The sequence below is a fragment of the Sitophilus oryzae genome, unplaced genomic scaffold (assembly GCF_002938485.1).
Source record: "Sitophilus oryzae breed Bouriz unplaced genomic scaffold, Soryzae_2.0 scaffold_809_pilon_pilon, whole genome shotgun sequence".
In the NCBI taxonomy this organism is placed as follows: domain Eukaryota; kingdom Metazoa; phylum Arthropoda; class Insecta; order Coleoptera; family Curculionidae; genus Sitophilus; species Sitophilus oryzae.
The window spans coordinates 1874049-1889082 of record NW_022147427.1 but is presented as its reverse complement, the minus strand read 5'-3'; the positions used below and the strand labels follow the sequence as shown (position 1 = coordinate 1889082).

Genomic DNA, 15034 nt, shown 5'->3' with positions numbered 1-15034 from the left:
AACTATCTATAACGGCTAGTTTATCATTAATACTGTTAACAAATATCATATTTCTTTTGAGACATACTGGAATTCAATAAATCCAAATGTATTCTTGGTAATATTCCTCATTCATTATTGAAACTATTCTTCAGCGATCGCTTTTAGGTTTCGAAATATTTCTATTGATTCTCCACCCACATCAAGTAACACAATAATATTTATACCTGTGAGTAGAGGATTTTTTGTATCTTTAGTCCAATAAGTTTAGACACAGGTTTTTCATAGATTGAATTCGTTGTAATAATATAATCAAAAACCTCCAATATTTAAAATAATGTTTGGTTTAAACATATATTTCCTTTTAGAAATACCATAATTTTTCGCCACATTCCAAATTTATCTTATCAGGTGTTTATTTTTATAATATGGACAAATATTTTTGAAGGGACATAAATAAAGAAACCAACACAAAAATTCACCATACTTAGTAATTATTTGTTTATGGTGAAAACTGTTGATACTCTGATTTACATTTTTACTAAATATGCCACGCGAAAAATATTTGTCTGAGGATCTTCGCGAAAAAATAATCAACGCCCATCGGAATGGTGTACGGCAAATGGACATAAGCGCAATGTTTAGTTTGCATAAGTGTGTAATTAGCAAAACGATTTCCAATTTTAAAACTTGCAATTCCTTAAAGACTAATAAAAAAAGTGGTCGGCCAAGGAAAAAAAACGAAAAAAATTTGAAAAGATAATTAAAAAATCCGCATAAATTGGCAAATCAAACTTTGAGTGAACTACCTGTTGTCAATATAAGCTGTAAGACCATCCAAAGAAGGCTAAGGGAAGAAGGATTATTTAGTAGAAGAGCAGCCAAACAACCACTCATCGGTAAGAAAAAACAGAAAGCCCGACTTACCTTTGCAAAAAAAATATTTGCACTTGTCGACGAATGAATGATCATATTTTCAGAGGAAAGCAAATGCAATATATCTATTATTTGGATCCGATAGCATATCGTGGATACATCGCATCGCCCAGAAGGGAAAAGATTTGATCCAAAGTATACCAAGGCCACTGTAAAGCATGGTGGTGGATCTTGCATGGTGTGGGGATGCTTCTCGGGCTATGACATGGGACCATTGCATGTAATAGAAGGAACAATGGATCGATTTATGTATTTGGACATCTTAAAGAAAGCGATGATTCCGTTTGCTGATTATAATTTGTCTTTAACCTGGATATTTCAGCAAGATAATGATCCAAAGCATAAATCGAAAGTCTTACAAGAATGGTTTTTGTCTGAACAAATTAAGGTTATGGATTTTCCTGCCCAAAGTCCAGACCTTAACCCATTGAAAACCTGTGGGAGGAACTAGATCGCCGGGTAAGACACAGTCACATTAGCAATAAGAAAGATTTTATAAGAATTTTGAAAGAGGCCTGGAATTCCATTGAACCAGATACCATAAGGAAACTATTGGACTCCATGCCGAAGCGATGTCGTGAAGTTATAGCTAATCACGGTTACACTACCCATTATTCATTTTATTAGGTTATAATAACTATGTAATTTTTATATTAATTTTTAGTTTCACTTTTATCCCTAAATTTTTTTATTTAACTGAATAAAATCTTAAGTTTTCGTGAGATATGTGATTATTTCATTTAAATAAGAACTATTTAAGTATCTTTAATTTTAACAATGCATAAAATGGCCTCACTGCGTTAACAAAAAAGACACAATTATTTTAAAAAGTTTCTCTACTTTTGTCCGATAGTGTACGTTTCATTTCAAAATAAGCAGTTGGAACATTTTAGAGAATTTAATACTCTGCAAATTTCATGTAAAAGCGCAAATTACGAGCGCAAAATTGTAAACAACATAAAATCTAATGATGGATGACAATTCTTATAGAAATTCACGGTCAATTGAATTGTTAAATAGAAACAAACTGCGTAAAAAGTTTCAATTAAATTTGTTTTGTTGAAAAATTCTTAAAGTTATTGGACTATCTTACGGGCATCTAAAAAGGTATTTCTGCCTAATTTCCATAAGGCACAGGCCTAGGATTAGGGGCGATTAAAACATAAAAAGCAGAGAAAGGCATCGGCGGAATAATTTAAAGACATTTTCGTTAGTTTTAAGCTTTCTAAGGAGATAAAAGGTTTAGAGTGGCTGACACTAGAGGCGTTTGTCATCTTGGTAATAAGATACAGTGGCGCCAAGACACGCAAGAAAAAAAAGGAGATTAAAAAAGGTTTTAATTTTTATTGATTCTGTAATTTATTGGATTATTTAATGTGCTCTGTTAAAAGGATGTAACAGATTAAAGTAACATTAAGTGTACCTTCCTTAAGTATTGGACTAACAACATGCTTACATGCTTAACAATATTGTTCAGTCAATTTTTGATTAATAGTTTATTTTTATTAGGAATAACTTATCTTATTCATAACTTGAATCTTACTTAAAATTATGAAATAAATAAATGTGTCCAGGTCCATTTTTATTATTTTATTTTTAAATAAAAAATAATTAAATAAAATATAATAATTTTATTTAATTTTAATTTTTTTAAATAAAGAAAATTAAATAAAATAGTAGAGATTATTATATTCTGTGTCGAGTTATTCGACGCGGCGCTGAAAATGACTAGGGATGGGCGTCTGGATATTACTTATCGATAACTTTTCGCAAATCGCTTATCGATATATTTCAGTTATCGATATGTCGATTATTAGCGATATATTGATAATTATCGATATATCGACAATTATAGATATATTGACAGCTCTCAATAACCCGATAAATTGTTAGTTATCGGATAACCGATAGTTATCAATTTAGTTTATTATTACCGATAGTTAAGGATAAATCGTAAAAATTAGTTTTTTCTTATCGATAACTACAGACATCGATATATCGATAATTTTGATATCATCAATTTTTATTTCGTCCCTTACTACACCAAGTTACTACACCCATGCCACACGTACTAATAATTATCGATAGCTATCACTATATCGCAAAAAATCCATCCCTAATCTTATGTATCTAGTATAAAAATGGATTTATGAAATTTTTAGGAAAACTGAAAATAAAATATATCTTAAAATCTTCAACTAATATTCATGTTTTTAAATAGCTAAATAAAAAAAATATATTCACAAAAATAAATTTCGATATATCTCGACTATCGATATATCAATATTTCGATTGTCATCTATATATCGATAAATTATCAATAACCTTTGATTCTGAGACTATTAATTTAACTTTAATATTATTCTGAAAAAAGTTTCTAAATATTTATGCTAACAAAACATTTTATTTTTGGAAATGTTGAACAAAGAGACCTTTTTGTTTTTGTGTTAATTAGACTGTTTCTATTTTAATACTTTAAATTAAAAATACAGACAATCTGAGATAAAAAAATTTCTAATCTGAATAAAAACCTTTTCAAATTTTCTTCAGATTTAAAATTTAAATATGGCAACATTTTCTTCATTTGTTCTTAATTATTTTAAGAAAACTCGGGACTTCAATCTATTTTTTTCTCTGTTTTGATACCAAAAAACTTTTTAAATATTTAAGAAAATCAACGTTCAAGTTTCGTACAAAAACTTTGGACAAAAACATGAAAAAACGTTTTTGACAAACGTTTTAATATTTTTTTGGTGCGCTGATCGATTGTGGAGAAATTTCGTAGTCATAGAAACACAACAAACTGTCTACTGTTTCTACTTACCCTTTGTACTTACCTCAAAATTCATGTTATTTTTGTAGTTTGTATATTATTTTTTATTTGACAAATAGAAATGGCTGATTTGCAAGAAATTGAAAAAGGAAACGATACAGTACCATCGAGCGAAGAAGTTCTTGATCCTGGTGAAAATAAAGAAAAACGAAAGGAAGAATTGGATGGTTTAAAAACTGAGGGTGAAGAAAATGACGAGACAGATGAAATAGATTTATCCGACGTTGAAAAAGTATCAAAAGAGCTATCGTTCTTTGAAGAAGAAACTGGAGAAATTAAAGTTGAGGAAATGAAATTTGTGGACGTCAAAGAATATGCGCTGACGCCTAAAGACAGTCAAGATCCCAGTTATGCTAATTTAAAGGATTTACCATAGTAAGTAGAAGTACAGGGTGTCCCACCCACACACAAGAATAGCTCTCGGCTGTATCTCGGAAAGTATTAGCCGTAGGGCTTACGGAAAATAATATTTATAACTAAAGAGGCTATGAGAAATTGCTGGAAATTATTTTCAAGTTTGTAAAACGGCCGCTAGGGGGTGCAACTGCTATGGAAAATAAGAAAATAGAATTTTTACAGAATTTTGCCTAGATAATGGGTACTATAAATAATAGCTTCATAATCTTCAGTAAATTTTGGATTTTCTTTATTAGAACCAATTTGCCCTATCTGCTAAAATAAAGTGGTGGGGGAAGGTTAGATCTATCTTTATATAAATGTTAATAACTCCGGACTGGATGATCAGAATCCAACAAACGAGGGCTCGTCTAAAAGAGCGTTTCTTACTCTATATTATACCATAAAAATAATAATAATAAGGTTTTGAGCGTAGACGCTTGGGGGCGCTTTCTTACAATTTAACAAACAACAACTTACGTTTAACCAACGCGTTTTTTCAAAAAAAATAAATACGAGAGTATATGTAATTTTAGCTGATAGCAAAGAGTAGTAAAAGCTTAAAAAGTCAGCGAAAACCGCATCTTGATATCTTCTTTCAAACCGAAGATATTAGCAAATTTATAATAAATACCAAAAAATAAGCCCTTAATTACCTTATTTTTACAATACGGTATCACTAGCCCTCTTGTCCATTCTAACAAAAAATAAGATAGAAACAGTTAGTTTATTTTAAAATCGAAGAAATACCAGAATACCATAATACCAGATATATTAATACGTAATAACTAAGATATTAATAACAGTGAACAAGAAACGATGATTCGGTGAAGTTATAGTAGGCTTTGGAAAAAAGTTGCTTTTCACGTAATAGTATAAACGTCAAACTGTTATTAGATCAACATTTTGATAGTCTTAGCCGCGTTTTTTATCTTTTAATTGCTTTTTTCAAAATACCTTCATTATTTGAAGTAGTTGAAGTTGTAGGCAGATTTTATTAGGCAGAAACCGTTGAAAGTCGTTGGAAGTGAAGAAAATGAATTTGCCTTAATTGGTTCTTTTATAGAAAATCCAATATATCTATAAGTCATCGTAATATAAATCAAAGAACTACTCCATTGTTTTTCTTGATGAAATAATAGATACTTACTTATTAAACTATTGTTGTAGGTAAATTAAATAAAAAGTAAACTGTTATAAATTTAAATAAAGTCCATTAACTAATGTCGATTTTGGAAATAGTTACTAACTGTCACCTGACTCACCTGACTCACTAGCAAATTACCAGGACAACACCAGTCATCTTGATTGCCATTTTATGGAAAAATCGCTTTTTATTCAAAATCTGAGCCAGATAGGTATAAGAAACCCTAATATAGTTTGAAAGAGCATTTAAATCTGCTTCGACTTATTTAAAAAAATACATAATGTTGTATTTAAAATAACGAAGTTTTTATGTAAAATAAATATTTAAAATTGAGCAGCAATTTTTGTTACCCCTGTATACATTTAAGAAAGCAATAAAAATTTTTAGTAAAGTTTATTTTTCTGGCTTCAAAGTCAGTACAAAAATTAACTCTGACTTAAAAGTAATGTACGGAGTGTTGAAAAACTTTTTTATTATAGTATGCATATTTAAATACACACTCTGACATTTTGACACACCCTGTACATTTGAAAATAATTTTAAATTAAGCACATATACCTTTAAAAAATGTTGTTTCTACATCTGTCCGTTTTTGTATAATCAACCGAGGCGAATAAGATGAGCCCACCCTGCATATCAACTCCTTCCCTGATGAAGATGTAAACGAAACAGTGTGTCCTACTTTGCGAGTGTTTGTGAATTTCTTGTAACTTAATTTTTATTTCAGCAGGGTCTTATGCCGTCAGAGGTATAGAAAAGCTGGGGCTAAACAACGGGCCCAATTCGTCAAAGAAATCAAACACCACGAGCTGCTGCAGACAAAGGCTTTGGACGGGGTGCGAATTCACAGGGAGTTCTGTAGCGCTATTATAAGCCAGCCGAAGTGCGAGGATATGATTACACTCACAAGAGAACAGAAAATAAAAATAGAAGAAATTTTGGCCAGACCTTAGATTGAAACAATAAATTAATAAATAGTGAATCACAAGACGAAGTATATTTATTTCATAATACCCTTCACAGGGGAATTCTCCATACTCTTAATTATGGAATATCCATTAAGTCAAAGCCTTTTTTGATTGACTATGGCAAGTTCACGTATACCGTTCATCCAAAATACCCACGCCCCATTAATATAAGATACCACCTATTTTCCTCCCAACAAAACATTCCTAATATCCCTGTATCCACTTTTTCCGACACACCGCCCCCTCCATGGCAGGATCCTATTTCAGTTAATATGGAACTTTGTAAATTAAAAAAATCTGAAACGTCCAGATATCTTTACAAAACTAGTCTAATACAAATTTTAGACGAAAAATATCGTGACTATATTTGTTTTTACACAGATGGCTCGAAATCTGACCAAGGTGTTGGCTGTGCTTTTTACAGCTAATAAAAAAAGCACTTTTGTATAGAGGTAAATTTTGTCCAATAAACTTATTTTGATTGCAAAAATACGTTTCAAAAAGGTAATGCTATTTATATTAGCATTAAAAACTAAATGCAAAAATATCTCTTAGCTGGGTCTCTATAAAAAAATATTGCCTATCCCAGATCCCTGGTCGAAACTACCTAATCCTTAAAACTAGGGAACCTTGTATGGCATCTGGCAACTCTGCTCGATAATCCCTTTAAACAGCGGTCCCTCCGACGTCAGCCGAAATAGTCGGGGTCTCGTGACGAATCCAACCGAAAGGGCTCGACGCGACTTCCATCCCCTACCTTGTTACGTAATTGGCCGCCGTTTGGGCGCAGTCTGAAAAGGGCTCTTCGAGTATCGGGCGAACAGAACTGGGAGAAGGTGAGTATTATAGGGGAATGCCTAAAAAGGGCTCGCTTTTGGCGCGCGTTAAGAAGAAATTGATTCGGAGAACTAAGTTTAACTCTAATTTGGGATATTGTTTATTAAAAAAACGGCAGTGCCTATTTTGTATATTAACTTATCCTTGCTTGTTTCGGATGATGATTTAATGTAATGAAGAAATAATGGGAGAGCATCAAATGCATACGCATATACCTATGTCTTGTTTTTTTTTCTGCGAAAGATTTGAGCATTATATTTAGATTAAACATTTCAGATGGCTTGCTCCAGTGTGACCTTTACAGATCTTTTATAGTTATTTTCTGATATCTATGATATATGCTCCAGATCTAATCCACTTATTCAGTTATCTAATAACTTGGAGACTTGTAGCTCTTTGTCTCTCCTCATCATTGCCTCAGTGGCGTATACAGAGGGTGGTCCGGGCCCCTCTAAAATCTGTAAATCTGTACGAAAAACATCGAGAGAATATCGTTTCCCCTCTCACGGATACCCCGTAGCTACAGAACGGACAAACGTACTGTAACCATGTGTGATTTCACTGGGTTTCTACTGTTGGCAGCTCACGCCAATCACACTGTGCCGACAACATGTCGTAAAATATACGAACAAAACATAGAGACTTTGATCTTTACCGACTCGAGACGGGACATTGAAAAGTCTCCGAATTTTGAAACAAAACAAAAATGAGACAAAAATGTCGCAGAAATGTATTGCATTTGTCGCAATTTTGTCGTAAAACATGAATGTTTCTGTTTTGTCGTTTTTTGTCTGCTTGGTCTGGACCCGGCATTAGTTTTAATCATATGCTAATGATACTAACATGGTTAGCGAAACGCGCGGCCAGTGCAAAAGTAAAATGGTTTGGTGTATTGTGGTGAAATTAGTGTTTTATTTTGCTGTTGTAACACCAAAAGTTCCAACGCTCAATTGAAAGACTTACAATCATGGGAGTGACAGTGATCTTTACAGACTTCTGATCTTTACAGTTAGATTTTCCAGTCCTATTCTTTTCAAAAGGTCTAAACACTTTGAACTCTACATATAGTTAGTTATAGTTTTGTCAATAGCCTATCATTGCCTAGTACAAAGAATCGCACATTTGCCAGACTCTCGCAAGTTCTCCTACTCTGGATGTCTGCTCACCAAGAGCGATCACTCCACTAACTGGACCAGAACCGTTCTGTTTTCCAAGCGGAAACCAATTAAAGGCAAAACTGAGGAACCCGGAAGACTCCATCCGTAACCTGGAATAGGAGTCCTCCAACGGTCTAAAACATTCGAAAAAGTTCCTCAGAACTTACGACTGAGAAAAATCAAAGATTTTTGTTAATTTAAGTAAAAACAATAATCGGATTGTCACAGGATTTCTATGAGAACACTGTCTCCTCAACGAAGTTGAAGCTGAGGAACAACAGTGAATGCAGATTCTGTGCTTCTGTGATTCCTTGCCGAGACGACGACCGTTCGTGCCATGAACTTTGGTACAGCTGATGTCGAGGATGGAGAACTGGCCCCTGTGGAACCGTCTCAGATACTGGCTTTTGTTAAAGCCCTGAGACTGTATGATGAGTTATAACTCGTTATAACTCAAGGAAGGGGAACAAACAATAGTAAGGTCGCGGTGATTAACAGGGTCTGTCGTGAATTTTTGCGAATGTTCTACTATGAATTATTTTCACCTGTCCCTGCCCTGGTGGACATCAATAGATAAACAATAGTATTTCATTTCATAGAAACTCATCAAAAGTTTTCAAATACGATCACTTGGACGTGTTTCTGTAAAAAAATTGGTTAAATTGTATCGATTGCTATATAAACAGAACCTACCCTAGCACACAGAAGAATTAAACAATAACTGGCGGACTGCTTTTAATCTTCAACATACGTAAAGCAAGGTAGCAGCATCTATCTAATCGGCAATACATCCGCGCCTCATCTTTTTAATCGTACAGTAGTTAAAGCGCCTTGTTCTCACCGTCGCATCACCCACGAACCGAATCAAAACAAACGCGTGCATCGCCGGCTTTACATCTTTTTGATCTCACCTCCTCGGCCGGCGGCGGCCAATCTGGCAACGCGGCCGGCAGCGATTCCCGAATGCGCGTAAAACCTCATCGTGCCCGTAGTATCGATGCGACGCGGGTCCAGATCAGAACCGAAATGTCGTCAAATTGTGTTCTGTGAGTGACAGTAGAGTGGTGAGGATAGAGGGTAGAGAAAAAAAGGGTCCGACAACAGCGCACGGATTTTTCGTTTTTCCAAAAAAAACGGAATGGACCGCGTGTTGTCGTTCCTCATCTAAACGCAGTGATTTGGATTTTTGAAAGTGTTGTAGTGTTGTTTTTTCTGCTTTATCTGGAATATAGGAACAGTAAATCTTCCTTGTGCTTACTCCACGGAGTTTTTCTATTAGTAAGTACCTTTGCTTTGAGTTTTCTTAACCTAGGCGTGACTGAAAACGAATAAAGTCTTTGCGCGCGTCTTTGAATGAAAACAAACCTAATTTTTTGAAGAACACGATTTCCCGGATATCTAAGAACTTGAATTTTCTATTAAAACATCACAAAATAAATTCTAATCCTTGAAATAACGCAAATTTGACATTTTTTTCTGAAATATGGTTCCTCGCAAGTGCGCTTGCTCTTGCTATAGGTCTATTTATTTTTTCCCCAAAACATTTAATGTTTTCTTGTCTTCAAATGGAATATTGTAAAAATAAATAATTCTTGTGCTTATTTTACTGGATTTTTCTATTAGAAGTACCGGTATTTTAAGTTTTTTTAACATAGGCGTGACTGAAAACGAATAAAACCTTTGCGCGCGACTTTGAATGAAAACAAACCCAATTTTTTGGAAAACACGATTTCCCGGATATCTGAGAACTAGAATTTTCTTTTAAAACATCCCAAAATAAATTTTAATCGTTGAAATAACGTAAATTTGACATTTTTTTCTGAAATATGGCTCCTAGCAAGTGCGCTTGCTCTCGATATAGGTCTATTTATTTCTTTCCGTACACATTTAATGTTTTCTTTATCTTAAAATGGAATATTATAAAAATAAATATTTCTTGTGCTTATTTTACTGGATTTTTCTATTAGAAGTACCTGTGTTTAATTATAAGAAGTACCTGTATTATAATTAATTAAGTTTTTTTAACCTAGGCTTGACTGCAAACGAAAAAAAAACTATTGCGCGCATCACTGAATATAAACAAACCCTTTTTTTTCTAAAAGCAGTATTTTGCGGTAGGAATCATTTCAGATTGTCTTGGAACACGCTTTAAAAATAAATTTTAAACGTGCAAATAGCGTAAATTTGTCAATTTTTGGGAAACATGGCTTCTAGCAAGTGCGCCTGCTCTTACTCTAGATTTATTTGTTTTTATCACTCAAATTTAAATATATTTAATATTTTCTCTGCTCTATCTGTAATATTGTAATAGTTTTTCTATTAGAAGGACATAATATTTTGAGTTTTTTTAACCTAGGCGTGACTGTAAGCAAATATTAACTTTGGGCGCTCTTTTTGATCGAAACACATCCAAATTTTTCGAGAAACTATTTCAAAGTTCGATTCTCTTTCAAGACATCTTAAAAATAAAATCTAATCATTTGAATAACGTATATTTTTACATATTTTAGAAATGTGACTTTTTAGGCAAGCGCGCGTGACAGACAGTTTATTTGTTTTTTTCTCTTGTTATGGGCATCAAACATTAAATATATTTAACACAGTAATACTATATTTTAATATTTTTGCGATAATACATATAATATTTATCGAATTAGTAAAAGTTCCTGAGATATTTTTTACGCGGCATTTTATTTAAAATATCACAAAAATTGAATTATTTTACGCGGTTTTTAAATATCTTCAAAATTAAGATAAATATACAAAAATTAAGTAATTTTCTTGGAAGTTTTCTCATATTTTTGCTGTTTCTTCGGCAATAGAAATGTCAAAATTCAGAATTGCGCGATACAAACCGTGTGAGACCCCGTATTGATTCGGGAATTTTGCGCCAATGTTGCCAGGTGTTTAATTTTTAACTCGTCTCCTGTATAAAATAAATATATATTTTGACTTACCTCAAAAATTTATAGAATGTTATTTGTAAAACAATTAAATTTTTGGCAGCTGGTAATTGAATATTTTATTAATATATTTATAAAATTTTTTTTTATTTATTTGGATTATATATAAAGCAATACCCTTTAAACGTTTATATTAAGGAAAGTATAATTCTTTTTATTAGCATAAATAAAATAGAAATTGATTTCTTTAGATTTAATTCAGTTAACAATTTTTTTCGATCGTCTATATCGGGTGCGTCTTAAAAGTGGCTCACCCCTATAACTTTTTTCTTTTTTCAGATTACAAAACGAGATTTGGTATGTTAGTAGATGACAGAAATTACGATTGATTGACGTATATTCAATTGTTTTCGGTCACTTCCTGTTCATCCGAAATGATTACAACTTTTGATTTGTAAATAGCACCCTCGTTATTTTGTTACTTTATTCCATAAAAAAATGACACTCTGAGTAGAATGACATATAATATGTCAACTTTTGACATTTTCGAATATGGTTTCTCTCGTTCCATTTGAAAAAATTGAGATAGGATTAAAAATACGATTTGGGTATCTTTTAACGGGCCAAGACAAGACACTAAAAACATTAGACGATCAAATCTATTTTTCCAAGGCTCCTTGATTATAAGTCTCCTTGATATGTAGTCATTTCCGGTGAATCAGGAAGTGAAGAAAAACAATTGAATACGTCAATCAATCCTAATTTATGTCATATACTAACATATCAAATCTCGCTTTTTTATCTGAAAAAAGTTATGGGTATTATTAAGTTACAGTAGAATTGGTTTTACCGTCGTTGTTAAAATCCAGCTTGAAAGTGATATTTTTAAAATTATACAGTACTTTTAACAGATCGATAGTGGACCGAATAGTGCAGGTGGAATTGAACGAACAGATGCCATCTAAAAAAGGTTTATTTGTATACGAATTTTCATGTCTTGTATTCTCAGGATTGAATATTCGTTTAGGTTTAGAGATAATTTTATCCATTTGGCAACTGTGCGGTGTGTGGAGACTGACTAGCGCCACTGCCCTCGGGCACCTCGGGCTCGTGCGACTAAAAGTAGGGGGCGAGAGGGCATTGAGACCACTGCCTGCTTCCACTACCCTCCGAAAAATTGGGGCCGCGGTGCTTTTTACGAGCGATTCGTCCTGAGGCGTCATACGAACGGGCCGATGAATTCGTAATATTGTAATCCGGTAAAAGGATGATATTCGACCGGTGATTTTGACCGGTTAATTTTTGATTAGTTATTTTAGCTCGGTTTCCATAGGTGGTACAGATGTGCCATGTATATTAGTGTAAATAGATATTTACACTAATCTATACTAATATATAAAATCCTTAAGTGACTGACATACTGATTAATCACGATCCTGCTCAAACCACTCAACGTAAGAAGCTCAATTTTGGCATACAGGTTGATTCTAGGGTATAGAGGTTCGATAAGAAGGGATTTTTCGAAATTCCAGTTCCAAGAGGGTGAAACCACCCCTTAAATATTACAATATTTTTTATTTAAAAAACGATCAAGTTTCCGAAAAAACGCTTAAACACGTATATTTTATTTTGTTTTTTTACATATTTTAAGATTTTTTAAAAATGTATACAGGGTGTTTCTAAAAATCTGGTCATTGATTAATCACGATCCTGCTTAAAGCGCTTGACGTAAAAAGCTGATTTTTGGAAAACAGATTGACTTTATTAGGGTGTAGAGGTTTGATAAGAAGGGATTTTTCGAAACTCTAATTCTAAGGGGGTATAACCACCCCCCAAATATAATATTTTTTATTTAAAAACCGGTGAGTTTTTCGGAAAAACTCTTAAACACGTATATTTTATTTTGTTGTTTTACATATTTTAAGATATTTCAAAAAAATTTATAGGGTGTTTCATAAAATATGACCATTGAGTAATCACGATTCTGCTTAAACTGCTTGACGTTTAAAGCTGATTTTTGGCAAACGGATTGGCTGTGGGGTGTAGAGGGTTCGATAAGGAGGGGTTTCTCGAATCTCAAATTCCATGAGGGTGGAAACGCCTCTAAAATATTACAATATTTGTTATTTAAAAAACAGTTAGTCTTTCGGGAGAACGCTAATAGACTTATAAGAAGATTAATTTATGGTTGGATTTAATGTTGTTGAGGCAGATGTTAGAAAATAAAAACCAATAAAGTTTATAAGAGTATGATTTTACAGAAGATATTCTTAAACCTGTTGAAATTCAAATAACAATTGTTTACCTTGACGGTTCATTAGCGGAGTAAAAACCTAATTACAGTCTTATAATGTCTATTAAAATTAATAACTACCTAATGGTTGCATAAAAAAATAATTACTATAAACATGCTTGTTTCATGGATCTTACAGTAATTTCTTTTTTACATTTTTTTTTTCTTATTTGAAGTTGGTATTACATATTGTATTTAAATCACTTTAAAGAGCCTGTTAATTTAGCGTTGAATATGATGGTAAAAAAATAATAAACCCAGATCTGTATCTCTGACTAGTTGATCCGCCACGACGTCAGGAAAAAAATACTTTTTATTTTTTTTTAATTAAATGAAAAACAAAAAATCCGGCGACGACAGTTTTTAGAAGAGCCAATTAGCTATCTTTTAGTAAAAACAGCAACTTTCTAGAGCAAGTCGTTACTTCAGTAGAGACGACACAGATAAACATTAGCTATTGTATTGATCATTCTTAGAAAGAGGTATATGTTGCGTTTAATGTTAAGCCTAAGCTACAAATATATACTCTATAATCGAAAAAAATCACCGTCATAATAACCTTTGAAATGACAATCAATGATAATTTCTGTTTTGCATTTATTTAATCTGATCTTATGGAATAAAGCATATTTTTACCTATTTAATAATTCAAATTTTAAAGTTTGGTATTTCCTAAAATATTCAAATAATGCTTTTAAAGCTGAAAACTTCTTCTATTATTAGAACAGCCGTGCTACATTTATAAATAGGAATTAAAATATATTTATAATGCCCCTCCGTGCAGCTTAAAACAATATTTTATCCGTGATATTTTCGGAAGCGAGAAATTTTTAATTAGAGCTTATTCTTCTGGAATGAAATATTTTAAAGGCTGCTCTAATATAGGAACATTATTAGGTGTAAAAATAATTTGTCTTTAATTTTGAAGTATTTAAAAGTACAATAAATTCCACTTTATTTTTTTAAGCTTATGATGTTTGATTCAACAATTAATAAAATTGTTTGTAACAATTCCATTTTTTAAATATAAATACTATACAGTTGAAAAAAAATGGCGTCGGAGATGTCTTGGAAATGAAGATCGCTGTCATTTTATATGGGAAAATGTCATCGATCGTCATTTCCAAGCCAACTGGACGCCGTTTTTTTTCGATCATTCGGTACCATAATAGTCTAAGAGCTGGCTACATAAAAAATCTTATCATCGTTATATGGCTAATTTTTTGTGTGAAGTATCCTTTTGTGTAGCCATTAAATAGTCATGTCTGCCAGCGCGATCCCGGGGCTTAAAGCGGGGGCGGCCAATCCAAAGGGTGAAATTTTGACACTAAAAATATTATCAGATACACGAGTTATAATTGCGAAAATAGCCAATAGAACAGGCAGGCTTTCGAAAAGGTTTTAGTACCATCGATCATCTACAAACAATTAAAACAGTCATTGAAAAAACAACAGAATACAATATACCTCTACATTTGGCCTTTGTAGACTATCAAAAAGCCTTTGACAGCATCGAAACCTGGTCATTTCTAGCTGCAATGGAGGACGCGAGAATTGATTCCAGATATTATTCCATTATTAAAAA

The 15034-nt window shown here is 32.7% G+C and overlaps 1 protein-coding gene across 1 annotated transcript; it reads left to right on the top strand.

Annotated features, from left to right (window-relative positions):
• Positions 1-3721: 3721 nt before the first annotated feature.
• LOC115888929 lies at positions 3722-6279 on the top strand. Its single transcript, XM_030908817.1, has 2 exons — positions 3722-4123; positions 6019-6279. Exons 1-2 carry the CDS (start codon positions 3810-3812, stop codon positions 6242-6244), a joined length of 540 nt encoding a protein of 179 aa, XP_030764677.1. The 5' UTR covers positions 3722-3809; the 3' UTR covers positions 6245-6279.
• The last annotated feature ends 8755 nt before the right edge of the window (positions 6280-15034 follow it).

What these genes read in the sequence shown, in the direction of transcription:
- LOC115888929 (XM_030908817.1), top strand. Translation starts at nt 3,810, where the DNA reads ATGGCTGATTTGCAAGAAATTGAAAAAGGAAACGATACAGTACCATCG. An exon ending in AATTTAAAGGATTTACCATA is followed by an intron (nt 4,124 to 6,018) that starts GTAAGTAGAAGT and finishes TTTTTATTTCAG; the next exon opens with CAGGGTCTTATGCCGTCAGA.